Source organism: Centrocercus urophasianus, unplaced genomic scaffold (assembly GCF_019232065.1).
Source record: "Centrocercus urophasianus isolate 14NV4802_14NV808 unplaced genomic scaffold, USGS_Curo_1.0 seq_3, whole genome shotgun sequence".
Classification (NCBI taxonomy): domain Eukaryota; kingdom Metazoa; phylum Chordata; class Aves; order Galliformes; family Phasianidae; genus Centrocercus; species Centrocercus urophasianus.
In genome coordinates, this window is record NW_024884866.1 from 2,771,476 (window position 1) to 2,787,450 (window position 15,975).

At 39.2% G+C, this 15,975-nt stretch overlaps 1 protein-coding gene across 4 annotated transcripts in view; it reads right to left on the bottom strand.

Annotated features, from left to right (window-relative positions):
• The window catches only part of ARHGAP10 (Rho GTPase activating protein 10), a 133,500-nt gene that overhangs the window by 93,350 nt on the left and 24,175 nt on the right, over positions 1 to 15,975 (bottom strand). For all 4 annotated transcript variants that reach the window (XM_042828348.1, XM_042828349.1, XM_042828347.1 and 1 more), the window contains exons 2-3: positions 4,751 to 4,846; positions 4,579 to 4,640 (exon numbers count right to left, since the gene is read on the bottom strand). In XM_042828348.1, coding sequence (XP_042684282.1) covers positions 4,579 to 4,640; positions 4,751 to 4,846 — 158 coding nt within the window. The remainder of the gene's footprint in view (positions 1 to 4,578; positions 4,641 to 4,750; positions 4,847 to 15,975) is intronic.

Sequence of the window (15,975 nt, forward strand, 5' to 3'; positions counted from 1 at the left end):
TCTGACAAACTGGTGAAACATTAAAAACATAAAATGCTTCTTGAGAGGCAGGACTGCAAGCAGTTTCAAGAAACATAAAAGAGTCCTATGGAATAAGAACAACAGACTAAAAGAAAGACGTTATGCTCAAAATCTTAGAATTTACCATCTTTCCTAGGGAGGTATCAAAAGGATTAAAAGCGTGCTAAAACTGTCGCAGAAATAGAAGAGACCAAAACAAAGTAAAGCAATGAGTTCATATTGCCTTGGAGAAATTGACAAGAAACATAGCGAGGTGAATTTAACTGCATCAGAAATCTTACAGAAAATGAAATACGAGGAAGTAAAAAAGGAAATACTCCAGTACTTGGGATACAGTTAGAAGGACTGAGACAAAAACATTCTCTATTTGGCAGGGGGCAAAGAAGAACATACAGAAATGAGTCTTTTTTAATAGGTACTTCAGAATGCAGAGAAGCTATCTATCCATTATTTAACTGGGAAAAAAAAGTTTAAAGAAAGGGAAAACAAGACAGTAGCCTCTAAGAACTGCAGATTTTAATTTTCAAAAGAAAATTATCTGAATTAAGAACTGAGTGGGATTAAGAACAATTTTGATATAAAAGAGAGATGTTCTAAACACTGTGCAACTAAATTGAATCAGGAAAAACACAGAAGTAAAGCACCGCTTTGAAAGGATAGCAGTCCTCTAGCCTTTGAAAGCATAACAGTGAAAATTCTTCTGTGATGGAAAAGGGATGAGTTTTACTCCATGACCACTGCAGAAGAGGTAAAATAAGTAAATAAATTCTGTGAAAGTTGAACTAAAGGGAGACTTAGATGGATATCAGAAAAAAAAAAAAAAAAAAGAAAAAAAAAAAAAAAAAAAAAAAAAAAAAAAAAAGAAAAAGGAAAAAGAATAACAACTAGATGTTGGAGTAAAACTAGAGAGATTCCTAGCCCTGAATTTTTTTCTAAAGAATGGTTAGCAAAGCAGTCATCAGGGATGGCCCAGGTACACAAGACCCTGCTACGAATCACACCTCTGGTAGGGCTGCAGACAAAACCCATCCAACTAACTCAGGTCTTGCATAGAAAAAAGGTAACCAGACAGGACAGGAGAAACTACCGGACAGACCTGAGATATTGCTGGACGCTGCACATAACAGTGAGAGAAGCTGACTGAAGTTACAGATGTGCCTTGAGGGCTTGATGGATTTTATCATTGTGGTTAAGGGGACTTCAGGGAGAAACAGCTGAACTCGAGGCAACTCTATGGGAGCTCTGTAGTTCTCTGAGGGAGTGGAAACATGCAAACCCAGCACATCAGAATGTGAGCAGATGACAGCACCAGAAGTACCATACACTGCTGAGGTGACTGAAGGAATGTTAAGAGCAGTATCACACTTGGGCATCAGTTAGTAACGTTAGAAACAATATGGAAAACTGGTTGGGACAGGTTGTTCATTTGGAAGAACAGGATAGAGAAAGGGAAGTATAAAGGTGTTAAAAAGGGAGCTCAAAAGAAAGCAAAGGGGATAATAATCTCAAGCAAGTGATATGATACATTATGTCAGTGGTGGACCTACCAGGCAGCCCTGTACAGCTCATCAGCTTAAATCAGGGCAGCAAACAAAACCTGTTTTCTTGCCGCATCACAAGAATCAAACTGAATTCTGCAGTTGGGAAAACCGGGGTGGAAGGAAGGTTTGGTGCTCTCCTTGGTGAGCAGGAATAACTGGATGCAGGGACTGCACATCTTAGCATCACCATACTGGTGCTTGTTTGTCCCCAACTTTTTCCTAATAACCTTGTGAAGTTTGCTTCCATCCCTGCACTTGCATGACAATTTGGTACTGTCAAAAGGGCAGAATGTAAGTCCTAGGACTCATCCCTAACACATAACAAGCACTTCCAGGACATCCTCAGGGACAAAATGACCTGTATCTTATCTGCCTTGGAGAATGACACTGAGCTACAGTACTATGAAAAAGCATAAGTTGTTTTTGTCTTGTCTACTCCACAATAGTTCAGGGAATGTTTGGATTAGCAATGACTTCTCCTTCCACCATCCACTAAATCCTTTGACAGCTGGGATATGGCTTGGCAGTCTTTGAAGGGGAAAGTGGAGGGGAAAAAAACACAAAATACGGGACTTAGACATCTGAATTAAATTATTAAATATCCACCATGTGAATATTCACCTAATGATTATCAAACAAGTGAATTTGTGGTAAACAAAAAGGGAAAAAATTACGTTCTTGATCCATCATATACAATACTTTTACAGAAAACCGTAAGAAGTATAGGTGATGAGCATCTCACTTCAGCTCAGGATGTATTTTAAACATGAATTCGTTAAATATACTGTATGGTTAAGAACAATTTAGCCTTCTTCTCAAATGCACAAGCATTAATTGCACAGCAATTTACGAACTGCCTTAAGTTCTATAATTAATAATGCATTTCATTAAGCTTATTTTAGATGACTGAAATTTCTTGTGTGCAACATTCAGCACTGAAACAATCAAATCTTGACCTTCAAAATGATGAAAGGTAAAATGCTCAATAAGCTGTTAACGTGAGTGTATGGGAACTGCTGCATCATGGCCTGAACCTCTGATTGATCACCTGAGGTGAGCACTGAGTCAGCCACAGGAGCACAGGTGAAGGCAACTCACCTGTGCTGCTGGAAGGGGTGGAGCCTGGCTGCACCTCTCCTAGACCAATTTAAGAGCTGACTGCGAGTGGGGAAGGGTCTCTTCTGGAGTTCTCTCCTCTGGAGTTTTACAGTGAGCCCAAGACAAGGGTAAGTATTCAATTTATTCTCTTTTTGGTATAATAACCTGTTTAGCCAAATGCTCTTGTTTATTTCATTTTCAAATTATAGTATCTGTAAATTCATTGATTATACACATGAGGATGAGTGGATGCTCTTGAAAATAATCCTGCTGTAACATCATATCTTAATGGAAACTCTGAATCTCTGATCTGATTCCACACATCTGAGTGCAGTAACCCCACATTCTCAGTGCGGACAACAGCTTGTACCACTGCTAAAGCACAGTCTGAGAAGTCAGAGCAGCAGCTGCTGAAAACTATCATTACCAAGCACCACACAACTATTTTCTCAGAGATTTATGCCTACTGCTATATTAGCTCACTCTAAAAATGATACATAACATTTGGAGGACTACAGGTGCAGTGATATGGTCATCTGTTAACTCAGAGAGTATCCCCTTTCCAGCTGGAATCAAATATTTGCCCCACAGTATACTCCATAGTTGTGACTGTTCTAAAATGATAGAGCTTTTCATGCTTTTCTCACCGAGAAACTGATATGAATTAGTTTTGGGTAATCAATGTAATCATGAACAGCCTACCAAAAAATTAAGTAGCACTCTTTTATAGCATTCAGTCTGAGAAACAGAAGTGTTTCACTGTACAGAACACTGGTTTCTGCACAGCTACCACACAGGCAATCTGTCACTGTTGAAGATCTATTGACACAGTCAGTGGAACATGCTATATAACTCTGAAAGTCTCCCAAATGGAGTGGAAAACAGAATGAGAGGCTATGAAGTACTTTTCATTGTGAAAAATCTACCGAAGAATTTCACTACCCAGATGTATTCAACTTCACTAAAATAAAATACAGCAATGGTTGGCAGGAATAAACAAAGTAAATGCCACTTAAGAATTACAAATCAAACAAAAGCATTATTACACAGTGGAGCAAATTCTATAATTTGGCAAAGTAACACTTCATTCAGTAATTTGCAAGGAGCTTCACAGATCTTTAAGCTAACTTGGGTTCCATGTCAGAACAAGGACATAATAGCACAATGAAGGAATTGTGACCATTGTTGGATTTAGGACTGCCAGAGAGAAAAGTGTATGAAAATTATTCATGATTATTCTTGCTTAGGTACATATCCTACAGTGTAGGTGAAGTTTCCATTAGGAAATCAAGACTGCAAATGCATATAGTAGAGCGCTCAGCTCATGATCTGTGAACAGCCAACCTGATCCAGATTATACCAAAACCTTTAGCAACCACAGATATTTGAACGAAGAGCCCTCCCCATCTATACAATTAATTAAATAAATGTTTGCCTATGCAATCATACCCCAGATCACTCACCCACAAAGAAAAAGTTTGTAAGTCTGTTACTGTATCCAGCCAACAGATTGCATCCCAAACCCACATAAACCCTGATGCCATAAAGAACCTGGATCCAAATGTGGCTGACTTCCCAATTCCGTGTGTCCTGCAGAATTATGTCTATCATCTTGCTTTTCACTCTAATGGGCAAAAAAAATGTGAAGGTGGTTTTTACTCCTCATTCTAGCCATAAGCTATTGGGACACTACCAAGCCAACTTCTACCTCTGCATCTTTATCACAATAGCTTTCTTCTTTAATGAGAAGTAGCTATTGTCTCTAACTCTAGACTCCAGACTCAAAGACTGTACAATGAGAGCTTTCACTGTTAAGCAACCAATAATACCCTAGAGGTTAAAAAAGCAGCCAGCAGCTTTAACTTTGATCTTATCTTTGGCATATTTACAGCTTTTTAAAATTTTTATTGGAACTCACCAGAATTTCTCTTTGCTCTTCCAAATTTTTTAAGAAGTTTGAAAACTCATGAAGAGAAGCATCTACAATTAAAAAAAAATAAAAAATAAAAATAAAAAACAGAAAAAATTGTCACCATGTTGCAGGATGGCACAGCAAAAGACATAGTCATTTATAATCACTTCTTACCTACCTATGTATCTTTCATCATCTGTCTCTGCATCACCAATGAATTCAAATTTAAAGTCTCTCAGAGAATGGGCAAATTTTCTCTGGGCTGCTGAAAGGTCTGCAAAGAAAAAAAGCAAGGATGGAAGGTTAGAGAATTATTGTAACAAGGCTGTAAAATCCTCCTACCCCTGATCAACTTTTACAATAAACCCTTAACACAGGTCTGCCTAAAGACATTACAAGATAACAAATGTTGTCTAAGCTTCTTCTGCTCTCATCTGGGAATCCGTCGCACAGATTGCTTCATATGAGGCTATGCAGTACAAAGCAAGTGCAATCATCTGTACAGTATCAGACCTATTCTTACACTTCACCATATGGTCACAAGCCATACAAACATATTTGTAACTACAGGAGTTTAAGCCACAACACTCTGATTAAGCTGTGACAGCAAAAGGGTTTTCTGCTAACCTAAACTCACCAGCATATTTGCTAGTGCAAACACATTTTAGCATTTCCTGTACATGTTTTGTAGATATGTATAAATATTTGACTAGGAGACATAAGCCAAACTGAAAAGAATTGTTGCATTGGAACTAGCAATTCTAAGGATTTAAAACCAGGCTAAAAGCTAAGTTCACAGTATTAATTTTATATTATAACTTTTTTTTTATATATATATATTACTAACCTATTTTTCTACAGAAAGTTTTTATCTATTAGCATTTGACGATTTGGGGTCAGAGGTCTACATGCTACATCCTTCAGGAAGTAATTAGATTCTATACTCAGCAGCAAAGCCCTTACTAGGATTTATAACACCAGAAATACACAGTGTACACAGGCTTTTCTGTTGTGCTGACGTGTGCATATTTGGTAATGTCACGGGTTCTGGAGGGAAGGAATTGCTCAATGGAGGAAATTAAAAAAGGATGTGCATCTTGGTACACTCTTAGTAGTAGAGGTTTTATTCAGATTTTCGGTGTCAGCCAAGGCTAAGTACGGTGTGATATGTTTGGTTAATCTGTAACTTTTTTCATATCACGTGCAGTTCTGAAAGGGCTAAGAACAAACCTTTAGCACGTTGGCTAAGCGTTTTATTTTTAAATAATGAACAGGAACTAAAGGAACTCAAAACTCTTAAATAACATACAAAAAGCTTTTTAAAAAAAAAAACACAAAAAACACTAAAACTATGTTAGGTCCTACATGCAATACATTCTGTGTTGTCACCTCTCACAGTCAAGTACAATTTTGGCATACAAAGCTGCACTGAAAGTTCAACCACATCAAAGGTTAAGTCACAAATACTCTACCAACAGCAAGACAACAACAAAATGTTTCTGATCCTTCTCATCAATTTCTCCTAAGGTCTTTTCTCACCTATTGTTTATAAGTGCTATTCCCATCAATGTCACACTGTCAGATATTTGCCTTCCTTTTGCAGCTGCTTCTGAAGCCTGCACATGTGCTCTTCAGCCCGTGAGCAGCAGGATATCTTGTGGGTTAAGAGGCTTCTAAAGCAGACAACTAAAGATAAATGTTCTGCCAGAATTCTGAAAGAATTGGAAGTTCAAAAAACCAAGTTTCTCAAATATCTGATGTTATGCTGGTTTGTGAGCCAAGTCACAATGTGAGGCTGAAAAGAGTTTATTTGTGGGAGAATGGGCCTATCAACCCACACTCTTCGAAACTATTTAATTTTTTTGAATCCGATAATCTCTTGCCAAAGCCCTGTCACATGAAAGCTAACTCCTCACTGGAGGAAAGAACTGTTAATTCTGTATCCCCTACTTTTAGAGGTGAAGTACTTGGATAACTCTGACCATGGCACATGGCATAAGGTGGCACACAGCACTGCATGCAGCCATACAACAATCCCACACCCCTTTCCAAACCCTCCCCACTGCCAAATCCTACCAGAGCAGTGTGAGCCCATCCCCTACAGGGCGGCTTATCCCACCTCTCTGGTGACAGTGACTGCAGGCAGAACCTGTGCCTGCACTCCAATGCTTTCAGTGGGAAACCCAACAATTTGTGCTTCTCACAGGCTCAAAAATGACATTCACACACTTCTCCTTACCACATTTGCTAAGAGATTGGAAATTCCTACACAAGGGTTGGAAACAGTAATGTTTTAACATTCTACAGCTAGATTTGCGGAGTTCCTGTACAGAAGTCATGAAGATGCGTTAAAGTTTTGTAAGTATTTCCACATACCTCTGTGAAATGTTTAAGAACTGTTTCACAAAATTTTAAGAAGCATGTGAGGGTGGGAAGAGGTTGGGAGTTTTAGAACATGGAAGAATGATCTCACACGGCCAGAAAAGTCACAGATATTTATTTATCAAAACAAAAGCAGGAAGAAAAGACAATGAAATAGGATAAGAACACATAAGAACTCATTCGAACAAAACAAAAATCAGTCAGACATTCTGAGATGCAACTGGAAAGAAGTGAACCTCCTGACCAGGTAAGGACAACTCTGCCATTTGGTGCAACGATCAGACTCCCAACTGCTGCCAGAGTAAAGAGATATTTAATCCTGCTTAGTCTGCACATGTGAACTGCAAGATTCATTACCAATGTTTAAAATATCATTCATCTTTTTTTATTTTTGTCTGAATTTACTTTCAAGTTCACATTCTGCTTTCATTCCTTGGGCCAAAATAGCACTGGTCTAACATAAAGCAAAACACTCTGCTGGGCAGAACCACTGCTGCCTCTCTATTCACATAAATTGAAAAATCTCTGCCTCTTGTTAAGATAAAAGCAACAAAGCTGGGTAGCAAGTAGAGATAGAGGAAAACGTGAGAAACGTAGAATGAGAATAGAGTTTGCTCTTCTACAGCACAGGAAGATGAGGATCACATCTAGACTCAAAAAAGATAACATAGTGTTGTGCTGGATTTTCTCGACCCTTGACAAACCATAGCCAGGGAGGCAGAAGCTTGACACCATCTGCAGTCTAAACTTCAGTTACGGGGCAAAAAGCAAGAAACAGCTCCACAGCTTTTGCCCTTATTAATTCTGCATAGTCTACAATACATACATAAACATACACAAGTATTTATAAAGTTGAAATAAAAATCTGCCTGTTGATGCCACTGTAAGCACTATAGGCTCCATTGCTACTGCTTTATGATTTAAATGCTGAGCGTTGTTGTTTAGTGTAGACGTTTCATAGGCATAGTCTGGCTCTCTTCCATTCTGTTAGAAGACCTTTACTGCAGCAAAACTGCTCAGCTGATGCTCACAGATGCACCTCAGAATTGTTCCCCACCAGCAGCAGAGGCTGCAAGAGCAGTATGTTACAAAAAGCAGAAACAGAACCATGTGGGTGCCAGTTACATAACAGAGCAACACAGTATGTGAGTACAAAATATTTGTCAAATAGCACTGTCACTGGTCTTTATCAGAATAATACTCAGGTCTACTAAGGAAAAAAAGCACAGTGAGAATTTAGGAGGCCGAAAAGCAATTTCCTTGTTTTTAGTTTCCTCATTCAACATAGTAACACAGACTGAAAGCTACTGAGCTGGTAAAAGTCGATTGTTGAAAGCTGGTGCTGGTGGTCTGAAGGAACAAGGCATCCAAGATTAAACAGTGTTTAAATATCAACTGTAACTCCTAGCAAATCTATAAGGCAGATTCACTTCAAAATACTCACATTCTTAAGAGAACATGAATTAATTTTCCCCCTGTTACTGTCCCAGCCAGTGCACTTTTCTTTTCATGCTTAAATGCAGCTACTTAGAAACGCACGATCAGGAACAAGAAGCTCCTCTCTCTCTTGCCCTCCTTTGGAGCACTTCCATACCAGGCACCTGTGCTCAGCCAAGCATCCTGCACCAAATGCGCTGCTGGCGCCCCCACATGAATACTTTCCATTTAGGTTTGGTGAAAAATATTTTTGTTTCTAATCTGAGTCAAGCCACTACGACGACATGAGGAGCTAGGCACGGCCAGCCCTCTTCAACATCAGTTCTCTGCTTGCTCGGAGGTCAAAAGTGAGTGCTTCAGTGCTACTCATCTCCTCTAGAATTCTTGCACAAAGCAAGACAGTACTAGGGCTACGCTAGATCCCTTTTGCATGGCAGGAGAATTAGTTACTTGCAACAGTGCTTTTATTAATGTTTTCTAAAGTAAAATGCAATTTCTACCTCAAGCTTCACTTCTACAGTATCAAAACATTTATCGAAGAAGAGCTGCATTGCTTCTCCATTCCTCATCACTAACTGTAGTCTTCTTTATTCTAACAGACATCCTCCAGGAAAGACAGACTGACAGCAGCTTTGTTTAACATGGGTTCAAATTGCTCTCCTTCAACAACTAAAGTTAGCAGACAGCTACCAAACTCATCTTCAGTATGAAGCACCAACATTAGCCTTCTCACCAGTCACCCTGCTGCTTCCTTCTTCACAAATTTTGCTACTACCTTCACTTAATATTGTCACGTTACCAACGAGTTTGTGAAAGCTTAGCAAATCCAAGCGTGAGGATTAAAAATGAAGTGTCATTAATCACTGACTTGTCAAGCAGCTTTTTTTTTTCCAGCACAATACAGCGTTGGCTTTTTTGGAATATCCCACACCCTTAAAACAAATGAGAAAAACCAGAACATTTCATTCTAATTCAATTAGCAATAGCGTTCTGCTACTGGCCCAACAAAACCACGTTTTCCATCCATAACCCCAAGCACTCAGCAGCCGATGCTTCATACCCTCTGCATTTACAAGCTCAGGTTAGAGATAAGTCCATCAGCACCACCCAATTAAAAGTTTCCTTTCGGTGACATCTTCCCCATTTCAGTGGGCAGCCCTCGGCACTCCTGTTGGGATCACACCAATGCCCCCACATTGCAGCCCCTGCCTTGCTGCAGCCTCCTCTGACTTCACGTCTCATTCCACCAGCAGTACCTAGTACACAAAAAAAAGCTATGCATGATTAAAAAAACCAATACTGCTTACCGTGAGCAGCAAGTTTTCAGGACAAAAACCAAATACTTTCCCACTGGCCTCCGAAGAATACAAAAAATAATTACATCAAAGTTACGAAGTGTTTATTATTTACTAAATAAGAGAAATAGAGAAAAATGAATAATGGAGACATTAATATTCATCAGAATATTGCCTCTGTCAGGAACCAATCAGTCTTCAGTCCTTCTTCCACAGGACTTGTCATTGCTGACGAGCATGTTAGTCCATCCTGGGATCCCTAACTGTGGCTTAAATATGCCACAAAGAAACAGGGGCTGATAAGGTGGATGGATTCCCTGACTGAACACAACTTCTCATGTCAGAGCAAGCCACAACTGAGCACTGTGACAGCCTCATTCTAACCTCCTTCCCATTTCTAAAGGGAGAGAACTACACAGTCTTTGTTAGATCTCCATTTGTTAGGTTACTATTTCAAGGTTTTCCTTCTGTGAAATGCACAATCCAACATTACAATTGCCACCATTCTTCATGTTAATTAAAACAGAATAGTTACAGACTTTAGATCTACTTTTAGATAGATATCTACTTTTGAGTACATATCTATATTCACAGACATGCAGAATGCATACCAAAAAAATCCAGATTCTCAATCCATTATTTTCTCCTAAAGAAAGTGTACAGCATACTAAAATAAAACATGCATTGTCTTTTCTACCTTCTTTCACTGTCCTACATTCAGCCATGGAAACATTTAACTCATTTCTCTTCTTTATGTTCTCGCAAGTACAGGGGTACAAACTTCACATTCCTCAGCATCAAGGAACCACCAATTAAGTTGCTAATTACCATGCATGCAATATCACGAAGTAGCACCTTGTGTGGCTGTAGGGAAGCTGCCAAGTCCTATCTTAGTGTCACCCAGCTGTACCACACCTTCCTGGGCTCTGGTTGTTTGCTTTTTTAATCTGGATCTCTGAAATCAGAAAGGCAGCCCTACTCCACCCTGCCAAGGCCATTTTGCATCACGGGCATTTGGTAAATGAGCACCTTCAAAGGCTCAGGGGATACAAGTGGTGGTACTAATAGGAATGGGAGGGTGGTTGGACTAGATGATCTTGCAGGTCGTTTCCAACCTTCTGATTTTGTGATTCTGTGAAGTGTTCTCCCAGAGCACCTACGCCAGCTCTCACAAAAAAAGCGCACCCCTGTGACTTCTCAGGCACTGATGTGATCTTTTGGTTCAGATTTTCAGGAGCACAGCCTGAAATACCCTCATGAAGGGAAAAAAAAAAAGATAAGCTCTGTCCCTGGCACTACAACCCTGCCCATGAAGCCACTTCTTCAGCACCCTGACATAAAACCTGCACCGTAAAAGACTCTGCTGAAGGGTCTGTCAACTATGATGGAAATCATCTTTGTTATTCCACAATAATCTTTTTTCAAGGGAATCATAACCACCTTCCTCCCCACTCTCTAAACCTCCATTTCTCTGACGTCAAAACAGGCTAAAAGAAGAAATGACTGGAAACCAAGGACTAAGAAAAACTAATTTGCAATGCAGGGAACTATGAGATTATTCAACCAAATTGAAACAGTACTCAGGGAAATACTAGCATTTCAGAAACTTTTGGACAAGTTCCCCTGCATCACAGCGCACAAAGTAGTAGCAGGATGGACATCAGTGTGCAGATCTGCAAACTGTCTTCCAAGAGTGACTGAGTTGGAAAAAACGTGAAAAAACGTTTGTTTGCATAGGAAGTTCCGCACAAATGTGCGCAAGAACTTCTTTACCGTGAGGTGACGGAGCACTGGAACAGGCTGCCCAGGGAGGTGGTGGAGTCTCCTTCTCTGAAGATGTTCAAGACCTGCCTGGATGCCCACCTGTGTGACCTGCTGTAGGGAACCTGCTTTGGCAGGGGGGTTGGACTCGATGATCTCTGGAGGTCCCTTCCAACCCCTACAGTTCTGTGATTCTGTGATTCTGTGATTCTGTTTTCAAAGATGAGGATTTTATTATTGTTCATTTAGAGATGCATCAACTCAGGAGGTGAGATTGGATTTCTATTTGCGAATTTTCTAGCAGACTTCATCTTTTAAAAGTCAACTTCAGCTGTTATGTGGAAGAGGAATTTAAGTACTCTGTATTCTTCCATGTGACCTTTTGTCAAATACCATAAATTTCAAGGTCCTTTTGCATTTACTCATAGCTTTTTTTACTCTTATTTGTTCTGTAGGATGGCTATGCTCCCATTACTCAAACTATTTATGTTCCACTGAAGCTACAAGTGTCACAAGTACAATTTGCAAATAAGGATGTTCAGTAAGAAGAAAATGAGATCACACAGTTAAACTTTTAAAGATGAGGAGCTATGCCAGTTAACTGAGAACACATTCCTCAACTGCAAAAGTCTGTCAAAGAAATAAAGTATTGAAGGGAAAAAATGTGTTTATTATGCAGATACTTATCCAACATCAGCATCAGGAGTGTTTTGACCCTAGAGAATAGCTTTCTTTCCCAGAACTATTTCCCAAACAATAACTGTAATGTTTACATAGAAGAAAATATTTTGTTGAAATATTGTTTTGATTACAAAAGAAATAATTTACTGTTAGGTGGACACTCAATTTTGGCACTATATACTCTAACTTAAGAAAAGTTTTGTTGATGTGGAGTATTCTCACATTAATCAAGCCCACACATAGAATAGAGAATCTCTCACAAATATGAAATGAAACAGCCTCTGAATTCAGAGCATTTACTTTCAAAAATTCTCATAACCGGCAGGGCACATCTACCTAATTCCTTAGCTCACCAAACTTCACTCATGGCAGCTGAGTTTTACACGAACACAGTAGCAAGACATGACCTATCAGTGGAGCTAAGACCTCCCTCCATCCCAAGAAACAGTGCTGACTTCATTATTTGACAACAGAATTCTCATCCTAGAAAGCACGGAAGCAGACCAAAACCTGACTGATGTAGCTGGGGAAGTTGTGGAGGGAACACAGCACAGCCTGAGGCGGGAAGATCACATCACAGCAGGCATGCCAGCAATTACTTACCGATTAGTAGGACTTTACAAGACTCAAAAAGAAAGTCACATTTTCACCAGTTCCTCTGCTCAAATTGGCCATGAAAACAACATAGAATTCTTGTAGTAAGCTGAGAAAGACTTCATCTTACCAAGTACACTGAAACTCGAAGTGGATGAAGATGGAGGAAAACAAAGTAAGGAATCAGACAAAGGAGCAGATATGATCTATTATTCAAGAAGTGGTGGGCAAGTGCCCAACCTTCAGACTATTTATTTATTAAAAGGTGAAGAAAGAACATGCTTTGGAAAAATATTTGACAATTCAGTGCATTTCTACACTGAAAACTTAAAACCTAAATTCAAAAGGCAGAGGCTAAGAATTCTGGCAAGATTTGCATCACACTCCCTTTATTTTTCTTCCAGCCTGGGAAAGCCCAGGGGAACCATCAACATCAAGGAAGTTGGGATGGTCTCAGCAGGCTCCCACAGAGGAAAAAGTTCAGAAATAATCTCTGTATCTAGAAACAAGGGAAATGAATCTAAATTTTGACAGAGAAACAGCAGGCAGCACTGTGGTGCAGAGAACAGACTGTACTTACGTTATAGAGAGCTTTCAGAAGAAGCATAGCATCAGACAGCTAAACAAGATGCCCAAGTGAAAAAGGATTTTGCTGAGTTCATTTCCAAAACTGTAATATACAGACCTTAAGCGTAAAGTATCCTAACACTTTTGTGTCAAAAGAATTTTGTTTTAATCCCATAGATCATATCTGATAGCAGTTGTATCTGGCTGAGCCACAAAACTGAAGCTTCTAATTGGTCAGACCAAGGCCATACACATATACCACAAAGTATCCCAATTTCTGTATACTGAATACAGGATTCCATTAAAGCAGGAACAACAACTGAAAGCACCAAAACACATGAAATGTGGAAGTGCTCTTAATGGCCTTCTTTCTTAAACAGCCACTGGAGGAGGATCCTGACGTTCCAGCATCATTTCAGCTGGAAGTTCCTCTTATTATTCCAGTTTATTTGCCTGGAGAGCAGAATAAAGTTATTGCTCATTATATGAATGTATAGCAACCAACTCACCAGGAAGTATTTATTTAAATATTGAACTACGTCGTATGATGTACACCAAAAGAAGAACATGACTCAAGTCTAGTGTCTATAGCTGTACAATATGTGAACTGTAAATGCGCAGGAACTTCTTAATCCTTCTGTCAGTTTTGGATTACAAACTTCACATGAACCTGATGAACCAGTCATACAATATCACTACGTAATTTCGCACACAACTCCAACTAGGAGAAAAATATTTGACTTTAAATTTATTGGCACACAAGCAAGTGAAAGCCTCGCCTTGGGATTTTTCCAAAATGAGTTTCCAATCACAGCATCAGTGGCATCTGGTTCCCAAATCAAAGATTGCTAAATGAACACTAAAAAAAATAAACAAAAGCAATTTAGAATAGCAACAACTACATCACCATGAGAAGCACAAAGTATTAAAAACTTGTAATTCTACATAGCCACAGCAACACATCCTACAAGCGAGAAAGTGAGCCATTTACTCAGTCTTCTAATGCAACTTTCATTCTTCTTGCTATTTCCAAACAAAAAGACTTGCAACATATCATGCAGTATGGTACTTTCTTAAGATTTCTTATTTCCATTATGCTTTAACAAAAATTGGTTGGTTTACTATCATACATGCTACTTTTGTTCCTAAATGAGCACAGCATGTATAATTTAAGAGTGAAAGGACATAACTTTTGTTTATTTTCCTCTAGCTGCTTCAGCTGCACTGCTGTGCACCATTCTGACACAAGGTGTTCTCAAGACACAGAAAATAATGCAGTTTCTCTTATCAGCTGAGTGATGGTGTGAAAGGCAATGCACAGAGCTATAGAAGTCAGCTGCTGTTGTTCAGTTGTCTTTGCATTTCACTGATGGCAACTAATGAAAACAAAAATAAGCTGGCAGTTTTGGAAGAGGAAGAAAAGGTGATTTGTTGGTGTTTTTTTTAATATACAAAATGTTTAGATTTGTTTCTATTACCATTTCTGGGGCAAGTGCATGAGTATGCTCTAGACAACTGGTTTATAAAACGAGAACTCTTGATTTTTGCTTTGGACCCAGCACCAACAGTTTATATTCAAGCACTGTGCCCGCTTAGCACACTTCTCAGCAGCCTACACTCACAGCTTACTTTTGCTTTGCCTGTTTGGACATATTCAACATACTCAAAGAGCTTTAACACATATGCCAGAGGAAATAAGTGGTTAAAAATAAATAAATAAATAAATAAATAAAAAGGAGGAACTGACCTATGGCTATTCACAAATGATTAATTTTGAAAAAAACATGCATGAATTCTCTCTTCTAAAACACAATAACATGAGAATAAATGCATTCTTAGTCCAGTAGCTAAAAGAAGGAACTGTCTGACAGTATGTATGGGAACTGCTGAATCACTGCATGAACCTCTGACTGATCACCTGAGGTGAGCACTGAGACAGCCAGAGGAGCACAGGTGAAGGCAATTCAGCTGTGCTGCAGGAAGGGATGGAGCCTGGCTGCACCTCTCCTAGAGCCATTTAAGAGCTGACTGCCAGTGGGGAAGGAGCTCTTTTGGACATCTGCTCTCCTGGAGTTGTTTAAGCAAGCCTATGATACAGGTGAGTGTCCTTGTTTTTTCTGTTTTGGTATAACAAATGAGTAGCTGAGTGTTCTGCTATACTGCAGCATCTGTATATTCATCGACAGTGCATGTTAAATATACATTGCTCAGAGTAGGACACCAGATTTCAAGGATGTTGGCTCAAACTACTAAATGTGAAAATAAACAACAGTGTCAAATAAATGTTTCATCTTTCACCAGGGAATAAATACGCAGAATCTACCTCATGCAAGAAGACAGCTATGCACAGTATTGTACACATGTAATTGTTTGATGAAGTTATCTTTTAAAAGACAATGGTTGCTCCATATGACAGAGCTAGCAGTATATGCTACACTACACCAAATACAGCAATTTTTTTTGTTATCAACTAAACAGTGAAATAACCAACCAGGCTCTTAAAGTAGAATCCGTCTGGGAGGTCTAGCAATGGAAATATAGAAGAATTCACAATTCTTACATCTTAGGAAAATGTATGCTGTTGTTTTCTGAGCATAGTTGGATAACACTAGAGTGAAGGGGTTGGTCATTTAAGTGCAGGACAGCCACTGGAATTCACCAGCATCGCACACTAATTACTTAACTT